Source organism: Eleutherodactylus coqui, chromosome 12 (assembly GCF_035609145.1).
Source record: "Eleutherodactylus coqui strain aEleCoq1 chromosome 12, aEleCoq1.hap1, whole genome shotgun sequence".
Lineage (NCBI taxonomy): Eukaryota > Metazoa > Chordata > Amphibia > Anura > Eleutherodactylidae > Eleutherodactylus > Eleutherodactylus coqui.
Genome location: NC_089848.1, coordinates 36001010 through 36023494, shown reverse-complemented (window position 1 = coordinate 36023494; position 22485 = coordinate 36001010). Strand labels below are relative to the sequence as shown.

The 22485-nt window shown below is 43.0% G+C and overlaps 1 protein-coding gene across 3 annotated transcripts in view; it reads left to right on the top strand.

Moving 5' to 3' along the window:
• Positions 1 to 22485, top strand: part of TRIO (trio Rho guanine nucleotide exchange factor) — a 259897-nt gene that overhangs the window by 129622 nt on the left and 107790 nt on the right. For all 3 annotated transcript variants that reach the window (XM_066585716.1, XM_066585718.1, XM_066585717.1), the window contains exons 15-18: positions 2531 to 2697; positions 6755 to 6874; positions 8460 to 8651; positions 16505 to 16654. In XM_066585716.1, the coding sequence (XP_066441813.1) occupies positions 2531 to 2697; positions 6755 to 6874; positions 8460 to 8651; positions 16505 to 16654 (629 nt within the window). The remainder of the gene's footprint in view (positions 1 to 2530; positions 2698 to 6754; positions 6875 to 8459; positions 8652 to 16504; positions 16655 to 22485) is intronic.

Here is a 22485-nt window from a genome sequence, read left to right as displayed (position 1 = left end):
CAAACGTCTTCCATTTAAGAATTATAGAGGCCACTGGGCTCTTGGGAACTTTTAGTGCAGCTGACATTTTTTTGTAGCCTTTTCTCAGATTTGTGCCTCCACATCTTATATTAACAGGGGCTTGACTTTTAGGCCGCTTCCACATGGGTGAGATAATATCACCAATAGAAAATCGCAGCAAAATAGCATCGGTGTTGTGTGCGAAAGCGAGGATTTTTTTGGGGAGGGGGGGGGCTTGAAATATAAGCCCTACACCGTACTCCGGTGCTGTCATCTCGCTGCGCATCTCCTCTGAAGCTTCCCAGCAGTTGCTTGAAGTTCTACTGCAGAGCTTCCTGGTCGGTACTTTGAAAATCTCCGCCTCCATGAAGCTCTGACTGTGATTGGTACCTGAGTGCGCAACTCAGCCAATCAGAGCCAGCGCTCGAGGAATAAATCACAGCTATTCATTGAACAGCTGTAATTGGATTATCTCTGACACCCGGGGAGATGACAGCATCGGAGAGGGAATAAGGGTATCGTAACCATATCAATTAGGAATGTCTAGTTTTGCTAAATAGTGACTGGAGATGCACTCTGGATGCAACACATGTAGTTGGATCAGATTTCGGCGTTCTGCTGACAAGAACGTCCTTATTTTTATCTTTAAGAGGTAAAGTAGACCTAATGGTAATCAGCGCCTGACAACACCTGATGACTGTCCCACCACTGGCTGACAACACCTGATGACTGTCCCCTCACTGCCTGACAACACCTGATGACTGTCCCCTCACTGCCTGACAACACCTGATGACCGTCCTATTACTGCCTGACAACGCCTGATGACTGTCCCATCACTGCCTGACCACGCCTGATGACTGTCCCATCACTGGCTGACAACACCTGATAACTGTCCTATCACTGGCTGACAACACCTGATAACTGTCCCATCACTGGCTGACAACACCTGATAACTGTCCCATCACTGGCTGACAACACCTGATGACTGTCCCCTCACTACCTGACAACACCTGATGACTGTCCTATTACTGCCTGACAACGCCTGATGACTGTCCCATCACTGCCCGACCACGTCTGATGACTGTCCCATCACTGGCTGACAACACCTGATAACTGTCCCATCACTGGCTGACAACACCTGATGACTGTCCCATCACTGGCTAACAACGCCTGATAACTGTCCCATCACTGGCTAACAACGCCTGATGACTGTCCCATCACTGGCTGACAACACCTGATGAGGGTGCTATCACTGCCTGACAACACGCGATAACCGTCCTATCACTGCCTGACAACACACGATGACCGTCCTATTACTGCCTGACAACACCTGATGACTGTCCCATCACTGCCTGACCACGCCTGATGACTATCCTATCAGTGGCTGACAACACCTGATGACTGTCCCATCACTGGCTGACAACACCTGATGACTGTCCCATCACTGGCTGACAACACCTGATGACTGTCCCATCACTGCCTGACAACACCTGATGACTGTCCCATCACTGCCTGACAACACCTGATGACTGTCCCATCACTGCCTGACAACACCTGATGACTGTCCCATCACTGCCTGACAACACCTGATGACTGTCCCATGATTGACTGACTACACCTGATGACTGTCCTTCATTGACTGACAACGCCTGATGACTGTCCCATCACTGGCTGACAACGCCTGATGACTGTCCTATCACTGCCTGACAACGCCCGATGACTGTCCTATCACTGCCTGACAACGCCTGATGACTGTCCTATCACTGCCTGACAACGCCTGATGACTGTCCTATCAATGCTGACAACACCTGATGACTGTCCCATCACTGCCTGACAACGCCTGATAACTGTCCTATCACTGCCTGACAACGCCTGATGACTGTCCTATCACTGCCTGACAACGCCTGATGACTGTCCTATCACTGGCTGACAACGCCCGATGACTGTCCTATCACTGGCTGACAACACCTGATGACTGTCCCATCACTGCCTGACAACACTTGATGACTGTTATGTCCTGGCCAGACCACTAGTCATCTGTTATACACAGGACTGTAACAAGGGGGCGCTCTATTAACTATGTATAGATATATCAGAGGTCAGTACAAAGATCTCCCATCATCTATTATACCCAGGACTGTAGCAAGGGGGCGCTCTAATAACTATGTATAATATATCAGGGGTCAGTACAGAGATCTCTCCCACCATCTATTTATACTCAGGATTGTAACCAGGGGGCGCTCTAATAACTATGTATAGATATGTCAGGGTCAGTACAGAGATCTCTCCCACCATCTATTATACCCAGGACTGTGACAGTAACTTACTGTAAGAGCAGTGGGACTGTGGAACTCTCTGCCTGAGGATGTGGTGATTGCGAACTCGATGAAAGATTATATTATAGTCACAGATTACTACAGAAGGGTCGGTGATCTCGGGATTATTCCAGATAGAGGTTTTCTACGTTCTACGTAATTTGTGGCCTTTCTCCCGTTATGTGAAATTTTCATGCGTGTTCATTTTTGTGCAGGAGTTGATCTGCTCTGTGACAGGGACGTGGATATGGCGACACGAGTGCAGGATTTACTCGAATTTCTACATGAAAAGCAACAGGATTTGGATCTGTCAGCTGAGCAGCACAGGAAACACCTAGAGCAGTGTGTGCAGCTGCGCCACCTACAGGCTGAAGTCAAACAGGTACAGTGTGAGAGATCTGTAGCACAGGAGAAGAGAGATGAGCGAGCGTACTCGGAAAAGCACTACTCGCTCGAGTAATTTGCTTTATTCGAGTATCGCTGTGCTCGTCCCTGAAGATTCGGGTGCCGGCACGGAGCGGGGAGCTGCAGGGGAGAGCGGGGAGGAACGGAGGTAAGATCTTTCTCTCCCTCTCTGCCGCCCGCTCCCCCCCGCTCCCCGCTGCGACTCACCTGTCAGCCGCAGCGGCACCCGAATCTTCAGACTCGAGCACAGCGATACTCGGATAAAGCAAATTACTCGAGCGAGTAGTGCTTTTACGAGTACGCTCGCTCATCTCTACAGGAGAATTAACGTTGCAATTGAATGTAAAAGTTGAATACATTACAGACATTTCATCCATAGTGGAGTTTACAATGGAGCTAGAGGTATGTGACTTAGACGGGGTATGTAGAATCTGCATACATAGAGGGGGCACAACTGCTCACAGCATTATATAGGTGGCGGGACGAGCAGTGTAAATATACTTGGGGTTATTAGCATACTGGTAGGATAACCCATAATCACCCAGGCACCATGATTGCAGGTGGGGCTGTATTCACAGGTGGGACTGCCCTAGGTACGCCCCATTTAAGGCTCAGATCACACTGCGCTTCACTGTAGCCTTTCTGTTCCAGGCTTGCATTTGAAATCCCTAAAACAGCATTCAGCTGGCACGATGATAGAAGGAATACACTTTAATTAGTCCAACAGGCACCAAAAGTGTCTCCGTTTTTCATGCTTTATATTCCTTTCTGTTTATTCTTGGATGACGGAATACCGCAGTTGGTTTCACTATTCTGCCCTCCAAAATAACTCATTACATTCTACATTCCTTCCTGATTACCATTTACAGCAATTTAAATGGAACCCTGGGATGGGGGGCCACAACATAATGAATGGACCCCAAATCATACTTTTGAAAAGGGTCATAATGGACATTCTGAATAGGTGGTGCATGAATTGCCATACCTTATACTCTGCCCATTTATAAACAATATGCCCCCAACCCATTATATTTGACCAGACCCCCTAAACAAATTCTGATAGCAGATCTGACAAATACAGACTCTCAGTCCGGACTCCTCCCTAATACAAACCCCAGATCAGAGTCCCTCTCACAATGGCCTATAGACCAGATATGCAGAATCTTACATCTCACTGCTGCTGCCAGTTACACAAACATAAAAAAACTTGATTTTAGCTGCAAAGTGATGCCCTCTGTCCCTCTGGACACCCCAGGCACATGCCCTCAATTGCCTTATCAATGCGTTACACCCACAGGCAGCATAAAGCAGTAACTTACATGCAGATTCCAGAGAAATGTCACTTATTGGGCTAAGTGTGATTGTTCACGATAAGAGAAACCAAGTAATCTTGTAGATATGACACCATGTACTGGCTCACAAATACATGATGCTATAACGAGCCCTCCAACCTCTCGGGGTTCTTCCTCAGGCATAATGGAACAGATATGAGTACATATACACATGGTCACATGTGAGGCCACAGGCATGGTAAGATTAATTTGCTGTTAAAATGAATTCCAGGACAGGATAAGAGGGCACAGACATGATGCGATTAATAGCACTTAGATAAATACTAGAAAGGGATGCGCAGAACAATAAATACTTAATTAGTCCAGTGACAAGGGATGTGAAAGGTGTGCTGACATGTACAGACCACGGACAGGTACGGATCCCCAACACACAGCAGGACTAAAAGATCCCAGGGACATTCACATGTTCCACGTCCGATGGTGTGTATCTGCTCCGGTGCAGTAAATGTCCTGTTAGGGGGGTTTATGTTAGGCAAACAGGACAAAAACTGAAAGAGAGGATGAGGTCTCACCGCCACAGAATTAAAGAAAGAAAGACACAATTACCTGTGGTGGTGTATTGTTGTAGTCACGGAAACAACATATGAGAGTTATTATACTTAAAGGCAACTTCAAGTCACAATATTACAGAATAATTTAGAAATTCAAGTTGATAACAATCTTTAATACTATCAGAAACAGAATGAATTTTAGAGGGGGCTTAGTGGAGGATATGAGAACCAGAGCTGAGGTAACTCACAGCCTGGTGACCCCCTAACATCAATTTTGAGACCATAAAACTTCCATATCCCTTGTCAGTGGCCAAAGAATTATTTACTGTTCTGCACACCCCTCTCTGGTAATTATCTAAGTGCCATTAATCATACCATGTTCTGGAATTCGTTTTAAGTGCAAATTAATCTAACCGTGTCTATGCCCTTCCCTACGCTCATGTGTATATGTATTTATATAAATGCGTCTTCAGATCTACTCCATTTAAGCCGGAGGAAGATCCCTGCTTATTCACTGTAGCCGAAGAATCAAAAATATCAAATTCCCTTTTTCACTGGGTGGATTCTCATCTCTGTGCTAAAACGTAATTTATGAAACATATGACCTACAAACAAAAGGTGGGCATGCAGCCCCCTATATCACATCAAAGGGAAAAGATAGTGCAATACCCCAAAACAGATAGATGATGCGCTAGCAGAACAATCGCATCATTTATAACAAATCCATGGACTTTATGGTATCAGTCCCAGGAATGACATGGGGTGTTGTGCTGGACTCCCTGTGTATTTTCTTTAGCTAGGTGAATTGGGGCTGTACTCCTTTGGCATATGATAGGAGTGGCACCAAAATAAAAGGCCTATTACGTCTCACTGTACAGAAAACAATACCCCAAAAGGTAACGGGTAAATGATGCGCATCAACTACACAAAATCCAGTGATATTATAGTTGTTAGTCACTGGGATAACATTCGGTATCATACTGCACTCCTAGTGGATGTATTTTCCTTAATTAGGTAAATTGATGCTGTATTTAAGTGAGACTGAAATAGTATAAGGATGGGGGGTCTATTCAGTGTCACTATCGGAAGTCAAACTGAAGGTGCCTGACAAGTTTACCCCTGAGTTCATCAGCCACCCCCAGAGGTGATTACTGTGATACGAGATCGCTTCTGAGGCGCACTGTCAGAGTTAGACTAATTTATCCCAGGAAGACCCCTGAGTAGGTTGGAAAGCTCGCTGTAACATCAGGTATTTTTGTCAGCTGTTAAAAGGTCTCATATCCACAGGATGACTTGGTTTCTCTTGCTGGGAACAATCACACTTTGCTCTACTGGCGACACCGGACCAAACTCTTTTTGTTTTACTTATGGGACAATAATGTGTAGTTTTGCTGCACCGACACGCCTGGACAGCGGCCCGACCCCCAGAGACCCCAATGAAATATCAGTGCAGCATATTCATCACTTGCCTCTGATCCCACCCACGTGATTGGCGGTTACACTGCTTACTGTGAAAGATGTCAATCACAGCGGGTGAGCCGGGCAGACGGGACCTCATGAATATGATGGACCGATCTATTGCAAGGAGCTGCTGTTTTAAAATGTAAGTGTACCAAAACTATGTTTCATTACCCCGTAAGTGACAGCTCGCTGGAATCAGCCTGCCTGTCGGTACCTTCCAGTAATCTCACTGATGGCAGCCTAAAGCACCCGACAGGTTCACTTGTAATAGCTGATGGGAAACCGATGCAGGCAGATGCCTCCAAGAACTAGAGGTCAGTTCTTCACATTGTTGGAGGAGTTTTACACATTTTAAACATATGGGGAGACATTTACCGGCATTCCCTGCGCTGGGCTTAGTACTATCCTCCTGGGCACAGTGAGCGCCGGCTGCATGAAACGGTGCACATCTCTTCATGTGTTCAGCTTAATGGCCTTAGACAGAATTGTATGGGGAGGCCACACACCCTCCTGACAAGCCCCGCCCACTTTTCCAAAAAGTGGCTTGGATGATGCAGATGAAGAAAAGTCACAAATTTTTGCGCAAACATGAAAATATGCTACTTTTGTATGGCAGAGGCTGGCGTTAGAGTGTATAAATGTGCCCCATAATATCTTTTAGTTATATGTTTGTTGTAACACATTTTGTTTACTAAATTATTGAAATCTCTTATATATTTAAATATTATAGGTACTCGGCTGGATCAGAAATGGGGAATCGATGCTAAATGCTGGTCTGATCACTGCCAGCTCGCTGCAGGAGGCCGAACAGCTTCAAAGGGAACATGAGCAGTTTCAGCATGCCATAGAGGTATCGTTCCTATCCTCCGACGGCCGCACGCTTCTGGTGTATGTGCTTTAGATAAATTGTATGAAGAGGTTTTGTTTTGCAGCAATACAGTTGGAGCCATGCTGACTCTTCCTACAGTAGTAAGTCCCATTTCAGGTTCACTTAGCTGGTTTTCAAGTCTAGTCCTGAAGTACCCCTCAACAGGTCATGTTTCCAGGATTTCCTCAGTATTGCACAGGTGATGTAATTATTGTCAGTGCCTCAAAATTTGCCACAGGTATTCTTTATAGGATATCTCCAAATCACGACCTATCGGGGGTTATCTGAGGAGTTGGGTTGAGAAATACTGACCTTAAAGGGGTTTTGTAATTAAAAAAAAAAAAATTTCTATACTCACCTATTCCTCCACAGACTCTTTACCGCATCTTCTCCTGACTGATCTTAACCAGTCCCTCGTGTCAGCTCACCTCCAGACGTCTGGATTCTGTTCTCTTTGTTATGAAGCCTGCATTCCTCACATTCTTCTTCCGGCAGATCAGTGAAGGTCACGTCCCTGTGATGTAGCATTCACTGGCTAGGAAGGAATGCTGGTCACAGTGACAGCGGGCATGCACAGTCTCTGCAATAGCTCGACACTCCCTGCCAGACTGTGAACTAGTGACGTAGCGTAGACTGCCTGTGAATATACGTAAGGTCACAGGAAGCAGAAGAATCAGCCAGCTGGAGGTGAAGTGACCCCCGGACTGCAGGAGACAGGAGAAGATCAGGGAGGAGAAGATCTGGTAAGTACACTGGCAAGTATAGAATGTTTGTTATTTAATGACAGAACCCCTTTAACTATAATCTTTAACCCTTTATAATGTGCCGCACCTTTGTTAGAACAGGACACAGATATTCATTTCTAGCTATAATTGTTATGACTTCTGTTACAAAGGAAAGACTGTGGTATATTCTAGTCTCTGCCGTATGAAGGAGGTGGTCTCTAGAGAGGAATATAGTTACTTGTGACAGACCGCAGGACTCCTGTATGGGACTCCTGTGCACCTATATAAAGCCATATACAGGCCTTTGTTGTGTGCATGATGTTTCACTACATACTCTGAGTATATGGTACCCTATTTTTTTCTTGTGCGTTGCAGCCTTCTGTCGTGTGTATACTTTAGGAGCTTTAAATGGTGTATATATAGATAATCCACCAGTTAGATTGAATTTTGCAATGTGCTCCATCCTTCCCATAGCTCGCCTATGCTATTTGCGTATCCCAACAGTCAGTGACCATGAATGACTATGTACTTAGCACATTGCTCGGGGCATTGTATACAGAGATCTAGTTCCCAGACTTTGGTTTGACAAACACTTCATCTGTATGTTAAACGTTATGTGAACAGCTCCTCAGTCTTATCCTGTTTCTTATAATAGACAAGATATGACATGCCATTGAAACACTGTAACACCAATGATCTTCAATGCAAGCACCTGCAGGATGGCAAACGTCTGGTGACTGGCAGTGTTGATCATGTACCGCTATACTCCCTAGTGGTCTTTGACAGTGTCTTATCCTTATATTTTATGTTCTTTTATGATAATCCTATCTTTTTAATTTCAGAAAACCCATCAGAGTGCCCTGCAGGTGCAGCAGAAAGCCGAGGCCATGCTTCAGGCCAATCACTACGACATGGATATGATCCGGGATTGTGCAGAAAAAGTCGCTTCACACTGGCAGCAGCTGATGCTGAAAATGGAAGATCGGTTAAAGCTAGTGAATGCCTCTGTAGCTTTTTATAAAACCTCCGAACAGGTACGCAATGCAAAGAATATTGTCAGAATTGATCAGTTGGTTGCACCAAAGATGTTCGCGGTTGTGAGGAAGGAGCTAACGCTAATGAAAAAAATGAGTTGTATAACATGAATCCGCCTACTAAGTAACACACAGATAGGGGTAAAACATGGGTATAATTACCACTGATCAAGAATCACCAGCGCAGCCCATAGATGCAAAAAGATCAAAATAGCATATATTCCGGCATATAAGACGACCTTTTAACCCCGAAAAATCTGCTCTGCAGTCGGGGGTCGTCTTATACGCCAGCTATACAAAAAAAAAAGTGCAAAAAAACTCCCAAAAAACAGTACTTACCTCCCCCGGCGTTCTGCGGCGCTGCTGTAGGCTGTCGCTCCCTCCTCGTCCCCGACAGAGCATTGCTTTCTGGATGCGGGGCTTGAAATCCCCGCCTCCAGAAAGCTAATGCTGTGATTGGTTAACGCACACGTCGTCAGCCAATCACAGCTATTCAATGTTGAATAGCTGTGATACATGCCTTATAGATATCTCATAAGTCACTACTTTGCTGCCCCTTGTGACTGGGATGTACCCTATGTATCGTTTCCCTTGTACACTCAGCTTACCTTATGTACAAGTTCAGTTGTGCCAAGCCAAGTACATCCCACCATTTGGGCCATATCCTACTGTATTTGTGTCCTGCTTTACATGTAGAGTATATGCCTTTTTCCCATGGTAAGAGTCGGTTGACTTTATCCTTGAATTCCCTGCTGCGCTATCAGTTTTCATGCGATATTTAAGAGTCTCACTACCGCTAGTTGTTCCTGCTCGTTCACTGGTAGATCACTTCTATATCCTAGGATACATACTAATGGAGTAAACTCCAGATCTATTGTATATACAGTATTAATCAGAGAGTGGACCTCCCTCCAGTATCGGATCAGTTTTGGACAACGCCACATCATATGTATCAGTCCCGCTGCTTGAGTTTTACAGCGAACACACAAAGTTCTATTCCTTACCCCTATATCATGCAAAAAGACTGGAGTACAATATATTCTATGTATCAGATATATTTGTGACAGTCTATGTGATTTGCTTAGGGGTAATCTGCACGATTTCATCCCAATGTGAGTCTGTGGGACCACGATCAGCCTTCCACTGATTCTTAATCGAGGATTGAGTCTGTAGGTTTATATAATTGTATAACTGCGATATCTCTCCGCTGTAGTGGATGCCGTACTTATAACGTCAGCCAATATAAAATGTGTCGTCTTCATCTCCCTTGAGCTCCCCTCCGCCTAGTATCTGCCTCCCAACTGCAAGTACCTACTGTGCGGTAAATCCCAATAACTTTGTAGTTGATCGAATGTCTTTATCGCTTCCCCTGACAGTATCTGAGAGAGACGTGTAACGCCGCTAGTCTTCCAATACTCAAGATCAGCTTGTTTAATTCCGTCAACCAGGGGCGTCCCAGATAGAAGTATACCGCGTACAACCAAAATATCTACATTTTTAGGCACTGAAAGGCAAACTGTCTCAAAAGTGGTCAGTGGGTTCCTGCTGTCACCTGCAGGTAATCCTGGAGAGGTATGATTGAGGGAAACCCAGGAAACACTGGACATATGTATGCGTACCCTCCGTGATACAAGTGCATCACTGTTATCGAGAATGCAGATACCGATGGGGGGAATTGTTACCATTGATAGCAGCCGCGCAAGAAGCACAGGGCCCAGTTTAAAAAAATAATAATAATCCTGAACCTCCTTTTAGAAGTTAAACGAATTATTCAGAAAGTTCACCAAAGGTCTATTATTCTGCCCCACTAATATGAACAGTTTTGATGTGTCTGTTCATGTAAACAGATGTATGAGGAAATTAACTCTTACAGGGCATTTCAGAATATTGGAGAAAAAAGGGAAAAAATATCTGAAACAGTCAATAGCAATAAGAAACCCCTTAGTGCTATTAGTCTGTCTACCCTCACAATAGCAGTTGTCAGATTTAGAAAAAAAATATCGTTGAGACACAGAGAAGGAGTGAGAATAAAAAAAGGGAGGAGAATATGACAGGGAAAGAACAGGGAACAATTACAATTCTTCAAAAAACAAGATAGACCGGCCGATAAAGGAGGGGAAATGGTTATCTTGGATTATAAAGCCTACCATTCAGAAACAGCACAAATCTTGAAAGATGCCAAACTTTGCAATTATATCAGCGAGGACCCCTTTATATTATTAGAACATGGAACTGAGGGCCTAATTCAACAGGCCTCCAATGATCAAGTCATTAAACAATTCCTCATCATTGAATATCCAAACATACCATATTTTTATTATCCTTAAATGTCTAACCAATCCATAGGCCATCGAATCATATCCAATATTAGTAATATATCACACTATCTAGGCCTCGTTCTCCAAGAATATGTACTAAGACTGCCCAGCTATAACAAAGATTCCACCGGATCAGGGTGTTAAAGACCATAATATTCTGTGTACAATTGAGGTAGCCGCCTTATACTTTAACATCAGACATGATATACTGCGTTTCCCTGAAAATAAGCCCTTCCCCCCTGATAACAAGCCCTACCCCGATATAAGAATACCAGAAAACAAAGGGCTGCATGCTGCTCTTTTTCTTCCATCCAAAAGCCGTTCAGTTGGTCGGAAAGCGAACGGACCTCATTATAGTCAATGGGGTCCATCCGGTACTGTTTAGTTCCATCTAGAGGCGAACCTTTCTTCCGAAAGGATTCCCCTTTCCTGATGCCTGAATAGAGCAGAAATGGGGAATCCCTGCCGCAGATGTGAACCTACCCTAATAGAGCAGTGCTGGAAGAGAACTGGCAAATTTTAGAGAAAGATCCCTATTTACTTTGCGTTCAGGGGAGCTCCAGCCTTGAAAGATAAACTAGCTCAAAGTAAGATAAAAAGGCAGATATATCCCAAAATGAACCCTTTTGTACTAGAAAGCTTTAAATGCAATCAACTGAGAGGTTTATGTTGTTCAGCCGTTCATCAGATATCTAATTTTATATCCACGGCCAGTGGGAAAAAATGTAAAATAAAACCTCATTTAACATGTAGTTCCAAATGCTTCATATATTTAAAGGGCTTTTCTGGACAAATACTATTGATTTATGCTCAGGATAGGTCATCGATGGTTGATCACTGGGGTCGACTGCTCATGATCCCGGACGATCAACTGATCAGTGCCACAGCACATAGTGGTATGGAGCATAAGCGGATAGCTCCGACCCCTGTGTAGCAGCCAGCACTAGTAATTGCAGGTGCAGCTTTCATTAAAATAGATGAAAGCTATTCACGCAATTATGACCGACTGATACTACACATGGGTGGAAGCTTACTGCCTCCGCTCTGTACCCCTGTGTGCTGTGGTGCTGGCAACGGACCCCTGAGTGCCTGGGCTCCTGAGCGGTGGACCCCAACCACTCAACTATTGATAGGTCATTACTAGTATTTGCCCTGAAAACCCCTTTAACCCCTTGAGTGGCACGCCCGGAAATTTTCCGGGACGCGTTCCACTGCCCATAGCAATATAGCCCAGAAGATTTCTGAGCTATGTATCACTATGGGAGCTGCAGAGCACAATGCCACAAGCTGTGGCAGTGTGCTCTGCCTGCTCAGTCGCACAGAGAACCAGTGCAGGACTTTGAAAAACAGAAGCAGGAAGATATTGCCGATCTGCCGGCAATCTCCCGCTTCTGAATTCAAACTCCTGCACTGTCAGAAGCAAGCCGATGGTCTCTGTGGCAGGGAGAGATGGTGCTTAGCTGTCAGAGGACAGCCAGGCGCCAGCTCTTACAGCAGAGATCAGAGAAAACATCTGATCTCTGCTGTGTTAACCCTTTAAATGCTGCAGTCTATGTGACTGCAGCATGTAAAGGGCTGTCCAAACGGACCCCCGGAATGGGATCAGGGGGTCTTGATGGGTCTCTGTGGAAGTCCCCTAAAGGGCCAAAAAAAAAAGTTTAAAAAAAGCAAGTTAAATTATTAAAAAAAATAAAAATAAAAACACTTGTCTCCCTTTACTTTGTAAAAAATTAAAAACAATATTACACTTGTATCCGTGCGTCGTAATGACCCAGAGAAGGAAGTTAGTACATTATTACCCTTTTTTCTTTTTTCCCCATTTCTTTTTTTCCTCCCCCCGTTTAAAAAAATCATAACCTTTATTTATCCATCAGCGTCGCTGTACGAGGGCTTGTTGTTTTTTCAAGACGAGTTGTATTTTTCATTGGTGCTATTTAACGTGTCATGTAATGTACTGAAAAACTTATACAAAATTCTAAGAGGAGTAAAATGAAAAAAAAAATGACATTCCTCCATCTTTTAGTGCATTTTGTTTCTACGGCGCACAAACTGCAACAAAAATAACATGATAACTTTATTCTATGGGTCAATACGATTACTACCATACCAAACTTGTATTTTTTTTTTTGCTGCACTACTTGTATTTTTTTTCAAAGGCATTTAATTCTTTAACATTATTTTCTGCTGCATCTTCTGCGCTCATTTTTTGCGGAATGTCCTGTAGTTTGCATTAGTACCAATCCGGAATACATACGACTTCTTGATCGCTTTTTATTGCATTTTTCCTAGGAGACAGGGTGACTGAAAAAAGTGCATTTGTGGCGTTCTTTATTTTTTTTTCCGGACTACGTCCCCGTGCGGGGTAAATAATGCACTACTTTGATCGGACATTTATGGACGCGGCGATACCAAATATGTATTTTTCTTTTATGATTTAGATTTTTTTATTATAGATATGGCAAAAGGAGGGCGATTTAAACTTTTATTCCCTTCTTTTTTAAAGTGTGAAAAAAAAACTATTTCAATTTGGTCTTGGCATAATCGTAGCGGCCAATAGAATGACTTTAATACATTATTTATACTGCTCAGAGAATGCAATGAAAAATAAAAAACATGCCAGAATTACAGATTTTGTTAATCTTGCCATTAGAAAAAAATGAAATAAAAAGTGATCAAAATTTTACAGGTTCCAAAAAATCAGATAAATGAAGACTGGAGTTCATCCCGCAAAAAACACGGCCGTCTAGAGCTCTGGCAGTGGGAAATAACATTAATACGGACGGCTCTTGGAATGTGGCGACACAAAAGCAAACCTTTAAGAAAAAAAAGAAAGTTTCAAATATACAAAAATAGCAAAACATAAAAAAACTGTATAAACTTGGTATCGCCAGAATCGTGTGAGTAAGGCCTCATGTCCACAGGGAAAAGAAGAATTTAAATCCGCAGCGGATCACCCACATGCGGATCCGCGCCCCATTGGAATGCATTGACCACCCGCGGGTAGATAAATACCCGTGGATGGTCAATAAAAGTGAATAAAAAAAAATATGGAGCATGAAAAAAAATGGACATGCTTCATTTTGGTGTGGGTCTCCCGCGGGGACAGCTCCCGCAGGCTTCTATTGAAGCCTATGGAAGCCGTCCGGATCCGCAGGAGACCCGCGCATAAATTAAACTCACCTGCTCCGTGCGATGCAGATTTTCCTTCCTTCGCGGCAGGATCTTCTTTCTTCGGCCCGGCGGATGTACCCGGCTCATGCGCGCGGTTCGCAGCCGGCATGCCGAGCACATCCGCCGGGCCGAAGAAAGAAGATCCGGCCACAAAGAAGATCCGGCCGCAAAGAAGAGAAGACCTGCACGGTCCGCTGCGGGTAAGTTTATTCTGATTTTCAGCTCTCCTGTCCGCGGGGCAGGAGGGACCCGCTGCGGATTCTCCATGGAGAATCCGTAGCGGGCCTGATTTTCCCCGTGGACATGAGGCCTCAGAGAATAACGTTATCGCATTATTTATTCTGCACGCTGAACGCCGTAAAAATGAAATCCAAAAAACAAATGGCAGAATTTCTTTTTCCCCCCCTTTTTACGAAAGTTATGCAATACATTATATATACCCAAAAATGATGCCATCAAAAAGTACAGCTTGTCCCGCAAAAAACAAGCCCTCATACGGCCGTGTCAATGGAAAAATGAAAAGGTTATGGCTCTTGGAACGCGACCGCAAAATTAGTTGATATTAAATGATTGGCCCATTTAAAAACCTGCCCTGGTGGGTCTGACAGAGGTAAGAAGCCCGCCACTGAAGGGGTTAATCTAGTGCATTTGTATAGCAGCATAGTATGTTAAGCTGAAAAAAGACATATGTCCATCCAGTTCAGCCCATTCAACCGCCCCCCAATGTTTATCCAGAGGAAGGCAAAAACCTCTAATTAGGTAGAAGCCAATTTTCCTCAATTAAAGAACAACCATTTATTCCTGACTCTAGTCTGGCAATCAGAATAATCCGGGATGACCGACCCGTCTGAAGCAATCAGTGATGTAACGTAATATTGTAATGCTGCGTTTAGACACAACAATTATTGTAAAAAACATGTTTAAACAAGTGAAAGTGAGCGACATTTGATATATATTTGGACATTTGATATATTTGGACATTTTGATATATAGTATGTATGGTTTTGGTTTACAGGGCGCATACGGCGACGGTTTTTGTTGGCGTCTGCTTTGTGTTATTCTCTTTCTTTTGTATGTATTGTTGTTTTATTGTGTTATTTTGTCTTATTTATTTATGTAATTGTGTTTTTTACTATCTATGTCCCCATTGACGTCATATAAGATCTCTGGGGGACATTCACATTTTTTTTTTCTTTATTTGACAATTTTTCCACTGTAGCTTGAGTCCTAGTTACAGGGGAAAGCAACCCCTGTGGTGACATTAGTCACCTGCAGAGCTGCCAGGGTCTAGTCTAACCCTCCAGCTCTGCATAGCAGGGAATCCCGGGAGGTCACATGACCCCCCCTCCCCATGACCCCTCCTGCTTTCTGCTCTGGGTTATCAGCTGTCACTAACAGCTGATAACCCGTTCCTGCCTCTGACTGATTGCAGAGCAGGAGACTTAAAGCACCGCTGTAATTTTACTATCGGCAGTGCTCTAAGCCCAGAACCAGCCGCCGTAAATTTACTGTGGCTGGTCCTAAACAGGTTAAATATAGTAGATTATGCAAACAGAATTGCTGATGTAGCACTCAGCCATATATGATATGTTATTACGGTACTAACAGAGTAGGTGAAGACCGGCACATCTGGCAGCCCTACCGCCTGAGACCACCAATCATTTTTTACAGTCGCTGGTGAAAATAATTAGCTTTTTATTGTTTGCAAAGGATTTGAGTCCAATTCTTAAAAATCCACTGTTAGGCTGCATTCCCACGACTGTATATCGGCTCGGTTTTCACGCCGAGCCGATATACGTCGTCCTCATGTGCGGGGGGGGGGGGGGGGCTGGAAGAGCCAGGAGCAGGAACTGAGCTCCCGCCCCCTCTCTGCCTGCTCTCCGCCCCTCTGCACTATTTGCAATGAATTGATGCGGGACAGGGGCGGGGCTAAGTTTCGCAAATTAGCTCCGCCCCCCGTTCCGCCTCTCCCCATGGCAAATAGTGCAGAGGAGGCAGAGAGGGGGCGGGAGCTCAGTTCCTGCTCCTGGCTCTTCCATCCTCCCCCCTGCACATGAGGACGACGTATATCGGCTTGGCGTGAAAACCGAGCCGATATACATTGGTGTGAATGCACCCTCAAGATGTTTTTTATCTTGCGGGCAGTGCGAGTCGTTGAATTATTAATGTATTTACATATATATATTTTTTACTGACCAGATGATGCATGCGATCCACAAAGGATTGAGCGTTCTGACCCCTTTTTTAAAATGTTATTTCCCAATCAGAGAACCCTTTAAAATAGATGAACCCGTATTTTTAGATTGCTGATTTTTCTTTTAACCATCGGTTGAAAATCTGTTATAATCTTGACTATCTTTTAAGGTTTGCAGTGTTCTTGAAAGTTTGGAGCAGGAATATAAGCGAGAAGAAGACTGGTGTGGAGGGGCTGATAAACTTGGACCAAACTCAGAAACTGACCATGTGACCCCAATGATCAGCAAGCATCTCGAACAAAAAGAAGCTTTCCTAAAGGTGATTCCTTAAAATAATTCTCACTTCTGTTCCCATTTGTCATGAGGCTGTACAATCCTATGATGTGCCGTTGGAACGCACATCAACGTCGAAAATGCTACATAGTACATGGAGTAGTAATATCATCAAGTACGGAGCACAAATTAAAGTTGAGTTTTTGTGTGTCATTGAAAGCACTCATATGTCAAAACTTTAATTACCGTAAAATAAAGAACGGACACCATAATTGCTTATTTTTCCTGTTTGACTATTTGGTTTTCAGTAAGAAATAACATTCAGCAAACTTCAGTTAACGATATGACAGCTAATTTATATGTATAGACATTGGAGCTAATCTGTAAAGGTGAATTATCACCTCTGCTAAACTAACTTTAACTAAAATCGCATACTGATATATGCTGATTGTATATTTTTTAAACCCCTAAATGACATGGCCCTTCTTCTGTTTTTTTCCCCCTCTTTTCTCTTCATTATTGTTTTTTACTCCTCACTTTCAAAACAATCATGATTTTTTTTTATTTATCTGTGTAGCTATCTGAGGGCTTGTTTTTTGTTTTATCGAATTTGCCATTACCACATCTTCAGGCAGAGAGTTCCATAGTCTCACTGCTCTTACAGTAAAGAACCCTCTTCTATGTGGGTGTAGAAACCTTCTTTCCTCTAGATGTAGAGGATGCCCACTTGTTACTTTCATAGTCCTAGGTATAATAGATGATGGGAGAGATCTCTGTACTGACCCCTGATATATAATACATAGTTATTAGAGCGCCTCCTTATTACAGTCCTGGGTATCAGTAGATTATGGGAGAGATCTCTGTACTGACCCCTGATATATAATACATAGTTATTAGAGCGCCTCCTTATTACAGTCCTGGGTATCAGTAGATTATGGGAGAGATCTCTGTACTGACCCCTGATATATAATACATAGTTATTAGAGCGCCTCCTTATTACAGTCCTGGGTATCAGTAGATTATGGGAGAGATCTCTGCATTGACCCCTGATTTAATTTATTACTTTAGTCGCCCGCCTTTTTACCCGCTCAAGCTTTGATATGTTTTCTTGATTACTGGTGCCCTAAGCTGTACACAGTATTCCATATGTGGTCTGACTAGTGACTTGTAAAGAGGAAGAACAATGTTTTCATAATGTGCTCTAGAGCTCTTCTGATGCACCCCATGATCCTATATGCCTTGGCAGCAGCTGCCTGACACTGGTTAATACAGTTAAGCTTATAGTTTCCTAAAGTCCTCAAAACCTTTTCCATGTCAGTGTTCCCCGTTGGTTTACCATTTAGTGTGCAATGGTGACATGTATTTCCTCTGCCCATGTGCATCACTTTACATTTATCAGTATTATACCTCATTTGCCATTTTTCTGCCCAACTTATGTAGATCCATTTGCAACCACATTCTGTCCTCTCGTGTCTAATATCTTTACATAGTTTTGTATCACCTGCAAATATTGCTATTTTACTGTGCAATCCTTCTACCAAGTTATTAATAAATATATTAAAAACAATAGGGCCCAGTACCGACTCTGTAGAACCACAGTAGTAACCCCTCCAACACTGCCTCTTGCGGTACCCCACTAGTAACGGTGACCCAGTCAGAGTATGTACCATTAATAACCCCCCTCTGTTTTCTATCACTAAACCAGTTACTTACCCACTTACACACATTATCACCCAGACCAAGTATCCTGATTTTATATACCGACCTTTTATGTCCAGATACACAAGATCCAATGACTCTCCCTGGTTAATTTTAGAACTTACCTCCTCGTAGAATCTGATAATGACAGGAGCTACTCATAAACCCAGGCTGGTAGGGAGTTATACAGCTATTTTCCTTGAGGTCCTCCTTCTGAAAGCATCTCTTAAAAACCCTTCAAACATTTTACCCACAATAGAAGCAAGACTTACAAGCCTGTAGTTTCCAGGTTCAATTTTTTACCCCTTTTTGAATATTTGCACCATATTGGCGATGCACCAATCCCGTGGAACAGACCTCATCACTATAGAGTCCTTAAATATAAGAAACAGCTGTCTGTCTATCACTTTACTTAGTTTCCTTAGAACCCAAAGGTGTATGCCATTGGGACCCCACAATTTTTCTATTTTAATCTTTTTAAGGTGGGTCTGCACCTAAACTGAGTTAAAGTGGTGGCATTTAATGGAGAGTTTACTCTGCCAATCTGCATCTCACTTGACATTTCATTTTTCCCTGTAAATACACTGGAGAAAAAACTATTTAATAGATTTGTTTTTTCCTCATCACCCTGGTGGATCCAGGAAACTACAGGCCTGTAGTCACTTTTGAAAGAAGGGTCTTGACTGGAGCTTTAGTTCAGAACTCTGTCTCCATGCCGTGCCATGCTTATGCCTCCCTGCCCCCTCCTTATTGAGATACAGCCCATCCCTACGGTAGAACCTGCCTGTAGCTGACAGCAAAGTATGCCCAGTTCTACAGGAACCCAAACCTCTCCTTCCTACAGCAACTCTGGAGCCATTTTTTTATCTCTCTAATCTCCAACTGCCTTTCTGATGTGGTACATGTAGTATTTCAGAAAAATACTACTTTGGAAGTCCTTGCATTAAGCTTACATCCCTGAAATAGTTTTTAAGGACTTTCCACCTACCTCTAACTTTGTCATTGGTGCCAATATGTACCATGGCCGCTGGATCTTCACCAGAGCCTCCCAGTAATCTATCAACCCGATCAGTGACTTGTCAAATTTGAGCGCCAGGAAGACAAAGCACCGTTCCGATGATCCCAAACTTTGTGGCAGAATGCCCTGTCTGTCACCCGAATAATTTAGTCTCCTAATACCAAGACATGTCTAACTTGTACTGTTCTCCTATTTACCTTATTACTGCATGTGTTGAACTTGAATGCCAGGAAGACAACATGCCATTCAATGATCCTGGTCCTTGTGGCAGATTGCCCCATCTGTCCCCCTGATAATTGAGTGTCCCACTTCCAGGATCTATCTTGCCTTCCTTGCGCTCCTATTCCTCTTCTTACTGGAGCTAGCCTAACAGAAGAACTCTCACTTACTACTGACGTTCAGCAGAGGTCCACCAGGTAGATGTGCACCCTACAGTCTCTGAACTCGACTGCCTGACCCTGCAGCCTGTTATGTCCCAGTGTTTACCTTAGTGGGTCCAGCTAAGGTCACTGGGATGCAGAAGGAAGACCTATACTGGAGTTTTATCTCACCCAGGCTAAGCATTTGGGTGAAATGTATCGTGCCTCCAGGACTTTTCCTTGCAACTATCTACAGTACATATATATATGTATGTATGTGTGTGTGTGTGTGTGTGTGTGTGTGTGTGTGTATATATATATATGTATATATGTATATATATATATATATATATATATAACGGCAGCTGGGAAAATATGGAAACATTCTGCAAAATGCATGCCTTAAGTTATATGGGATTATAAATCATATTTCATTAAGGCATGTGGAGACCGATTTTATGTTTCAAAGCTATTTATTGAAATAATTTTAACGTTGGCAACATACCTGCTGCAGGTGTCCCACGTAGGGTGAGGTAGATATTGGTGCAAGAAAGGTAATAAAAAGTAATAACCATATGAAAATAACAGGGCAGGAAGAGGAAATGGGACAGTACCAGCTCCTTAAACAATATGATTCCTAATAACTGGGTATTGGAATGTTCCCATGATTGATTAAAGGAGCATACATCTAGCTTGGATTCTATATAGGAAGCAGGAGTGCCCCCTACCCATCAGAGGCTCGGTGCAGTAAGTTATACCTATATTTGGAGTTGGAGGTAATATTGTAAATTCAGGATATTAGTACGAGAAATCTATGGGTTCCAGACTTTTTCGAATTGCACTACTGTGTCCTGGCGTATGGCAGTCAGTTTTTTATATAGAAGTATGTTATTGATACCGGCCACTAATGGATTGAAGAGTAGTAATGGTTTTCGCCATTGTTGGCCTATGTAAATGTGAGCTGCCATAATGATAAATTGTAGGTGCTTAAAAGGCGCATTGTGAATATTTCCTAGTAACAAAATAAAGGGGGCGAGACTCGGGGATGTTTCTGTTAGGTCGCCCATCTTGTAGCCTCTGTTTCTGCAAAAGCCTTACACCACCGGGCAAGGCCACCAGATATATAATTGGAAACCAATGATCATTCAACCCCTAAAGCTTAGGTCAGAGACCTCTGAATACATGGTGTGTATCCAGTTAGGTACTAGGTAAGCTCCATGTAGTGCTTTTAGGGAGGTTTCTGTTAATGAGACTTGCCAGCTATGACACCATCGTTCTATGGTTAAGGACGAATTAAAATAATTTCCCCATTGAATCATATAGGGCAATTTGTTATTTTGTTGTGTACCATTTAGGGTTCTATAAAGTTGTGAGAGGGTCCCTGCGTTTATTGGTCAGTTTTAAAATAAATGCCCGTGAAGCCATCTGGTCCAGGGGCCTTGGCCTGTTTAGGACGTTTGATCGCCCAATTCACTTCTTCTCTAGTTTTAGCTGAGTTGACACTTGATACGGTGGATTTCGTCAATTGTGATAATTTAATATGAGAGAGAAAAGTATGGGAGTGAGTGTCAGAAGATGTCAGGGATGCTGTATAGAGTTTTTGATAATATTGTAGTAAGGTAGAGTAAATTTTATCAGGGTTGAAAGAAACATTGCCTGGTCTAATTTGAATTTTATGTATAGAATTAAAGGTTTGCCGCTCCCTAGGTTTACATGCTAGTAAACAATCTGGTTTATTCGCATATTGAAAATATGTAGTTTGCGTCCAGGCCAGGGCTTTCTCATTTTGAGCCTTTGCAATCTTGGTTTGGTGTAGGAAAACAAAATGTTCCTCAAAATGTTAATATTTAATGTTAGACTTGTATGTCTCCTAAATGGTTAAAAAAAAATAAAGTTTTTCAAATGTGCTTCCAGAATGAAGTAAAAAGATGAAAATATATATATTATCAAAAATTTGTACAGTATATTTGCACATATTTGGGATATTGCAGTTGAAAATGTAAAAAAATAACAATTTTTTCAAAATGTTCCCAATTTTGAAACTTTTAATAAATATACATACATTCTATTGGGCTTTTTTACCACTAAATGAAATATAATTTGTCAAGTAGCAAGGATCGATGAACCTTTCCTATCAACTGTTCAGAGCATGCCAGCACTTCCGTCTAATTCGTGGCAACTGCAGGAAAGTATAATGTCTGCATGGGTCAATATTCCTACACGATAGTTTCACCTCGTAGTGAAATGTATGCCATGACAGATTGCTGCAGTTCTGAAGGCTGAATGCGGTGTCTGTAGTAGGTATCCCTATTAGGGGCATTTCTCAATTTTTCAAATCGTTTTGCATAATATTCCCAATTCCAGGACCACCCTGGGTGACGGTGCTTGTAATAGTATTTTGAAAGTTAGTGGATGGAATGACCAGGAGTTGGAAGGTGTTTCCAACTTAGAAAGAACACAGAGTTAAATGACTAAAATAGCAGTTATATGTTTTTTCCCCCCACAAAACACTACATCAAGGTGCGCAGCGCCTTCTGCTCTCTAACATAATACTTGCAGTTTGGACAGCATTTCAAGTTGACAGGTTCCCTTTAAATATCTGCAGTTTCAGTCAATTAAGGTTTATTTCAGATGCATAGTCACTAGAGATGAGTGAGCATACTCCCTAAGGACAATTACTCGAGCGAGCATTGCCCTTAGCGAGTACCTGCCCGCTCGGGAGAAAAGATTCGACTACCGCCAGAGGGCGGGGGGGGGGGGGAACGGAGGGGAGATCTCTCTCTCCCTCTCTCCCCTCCGCTC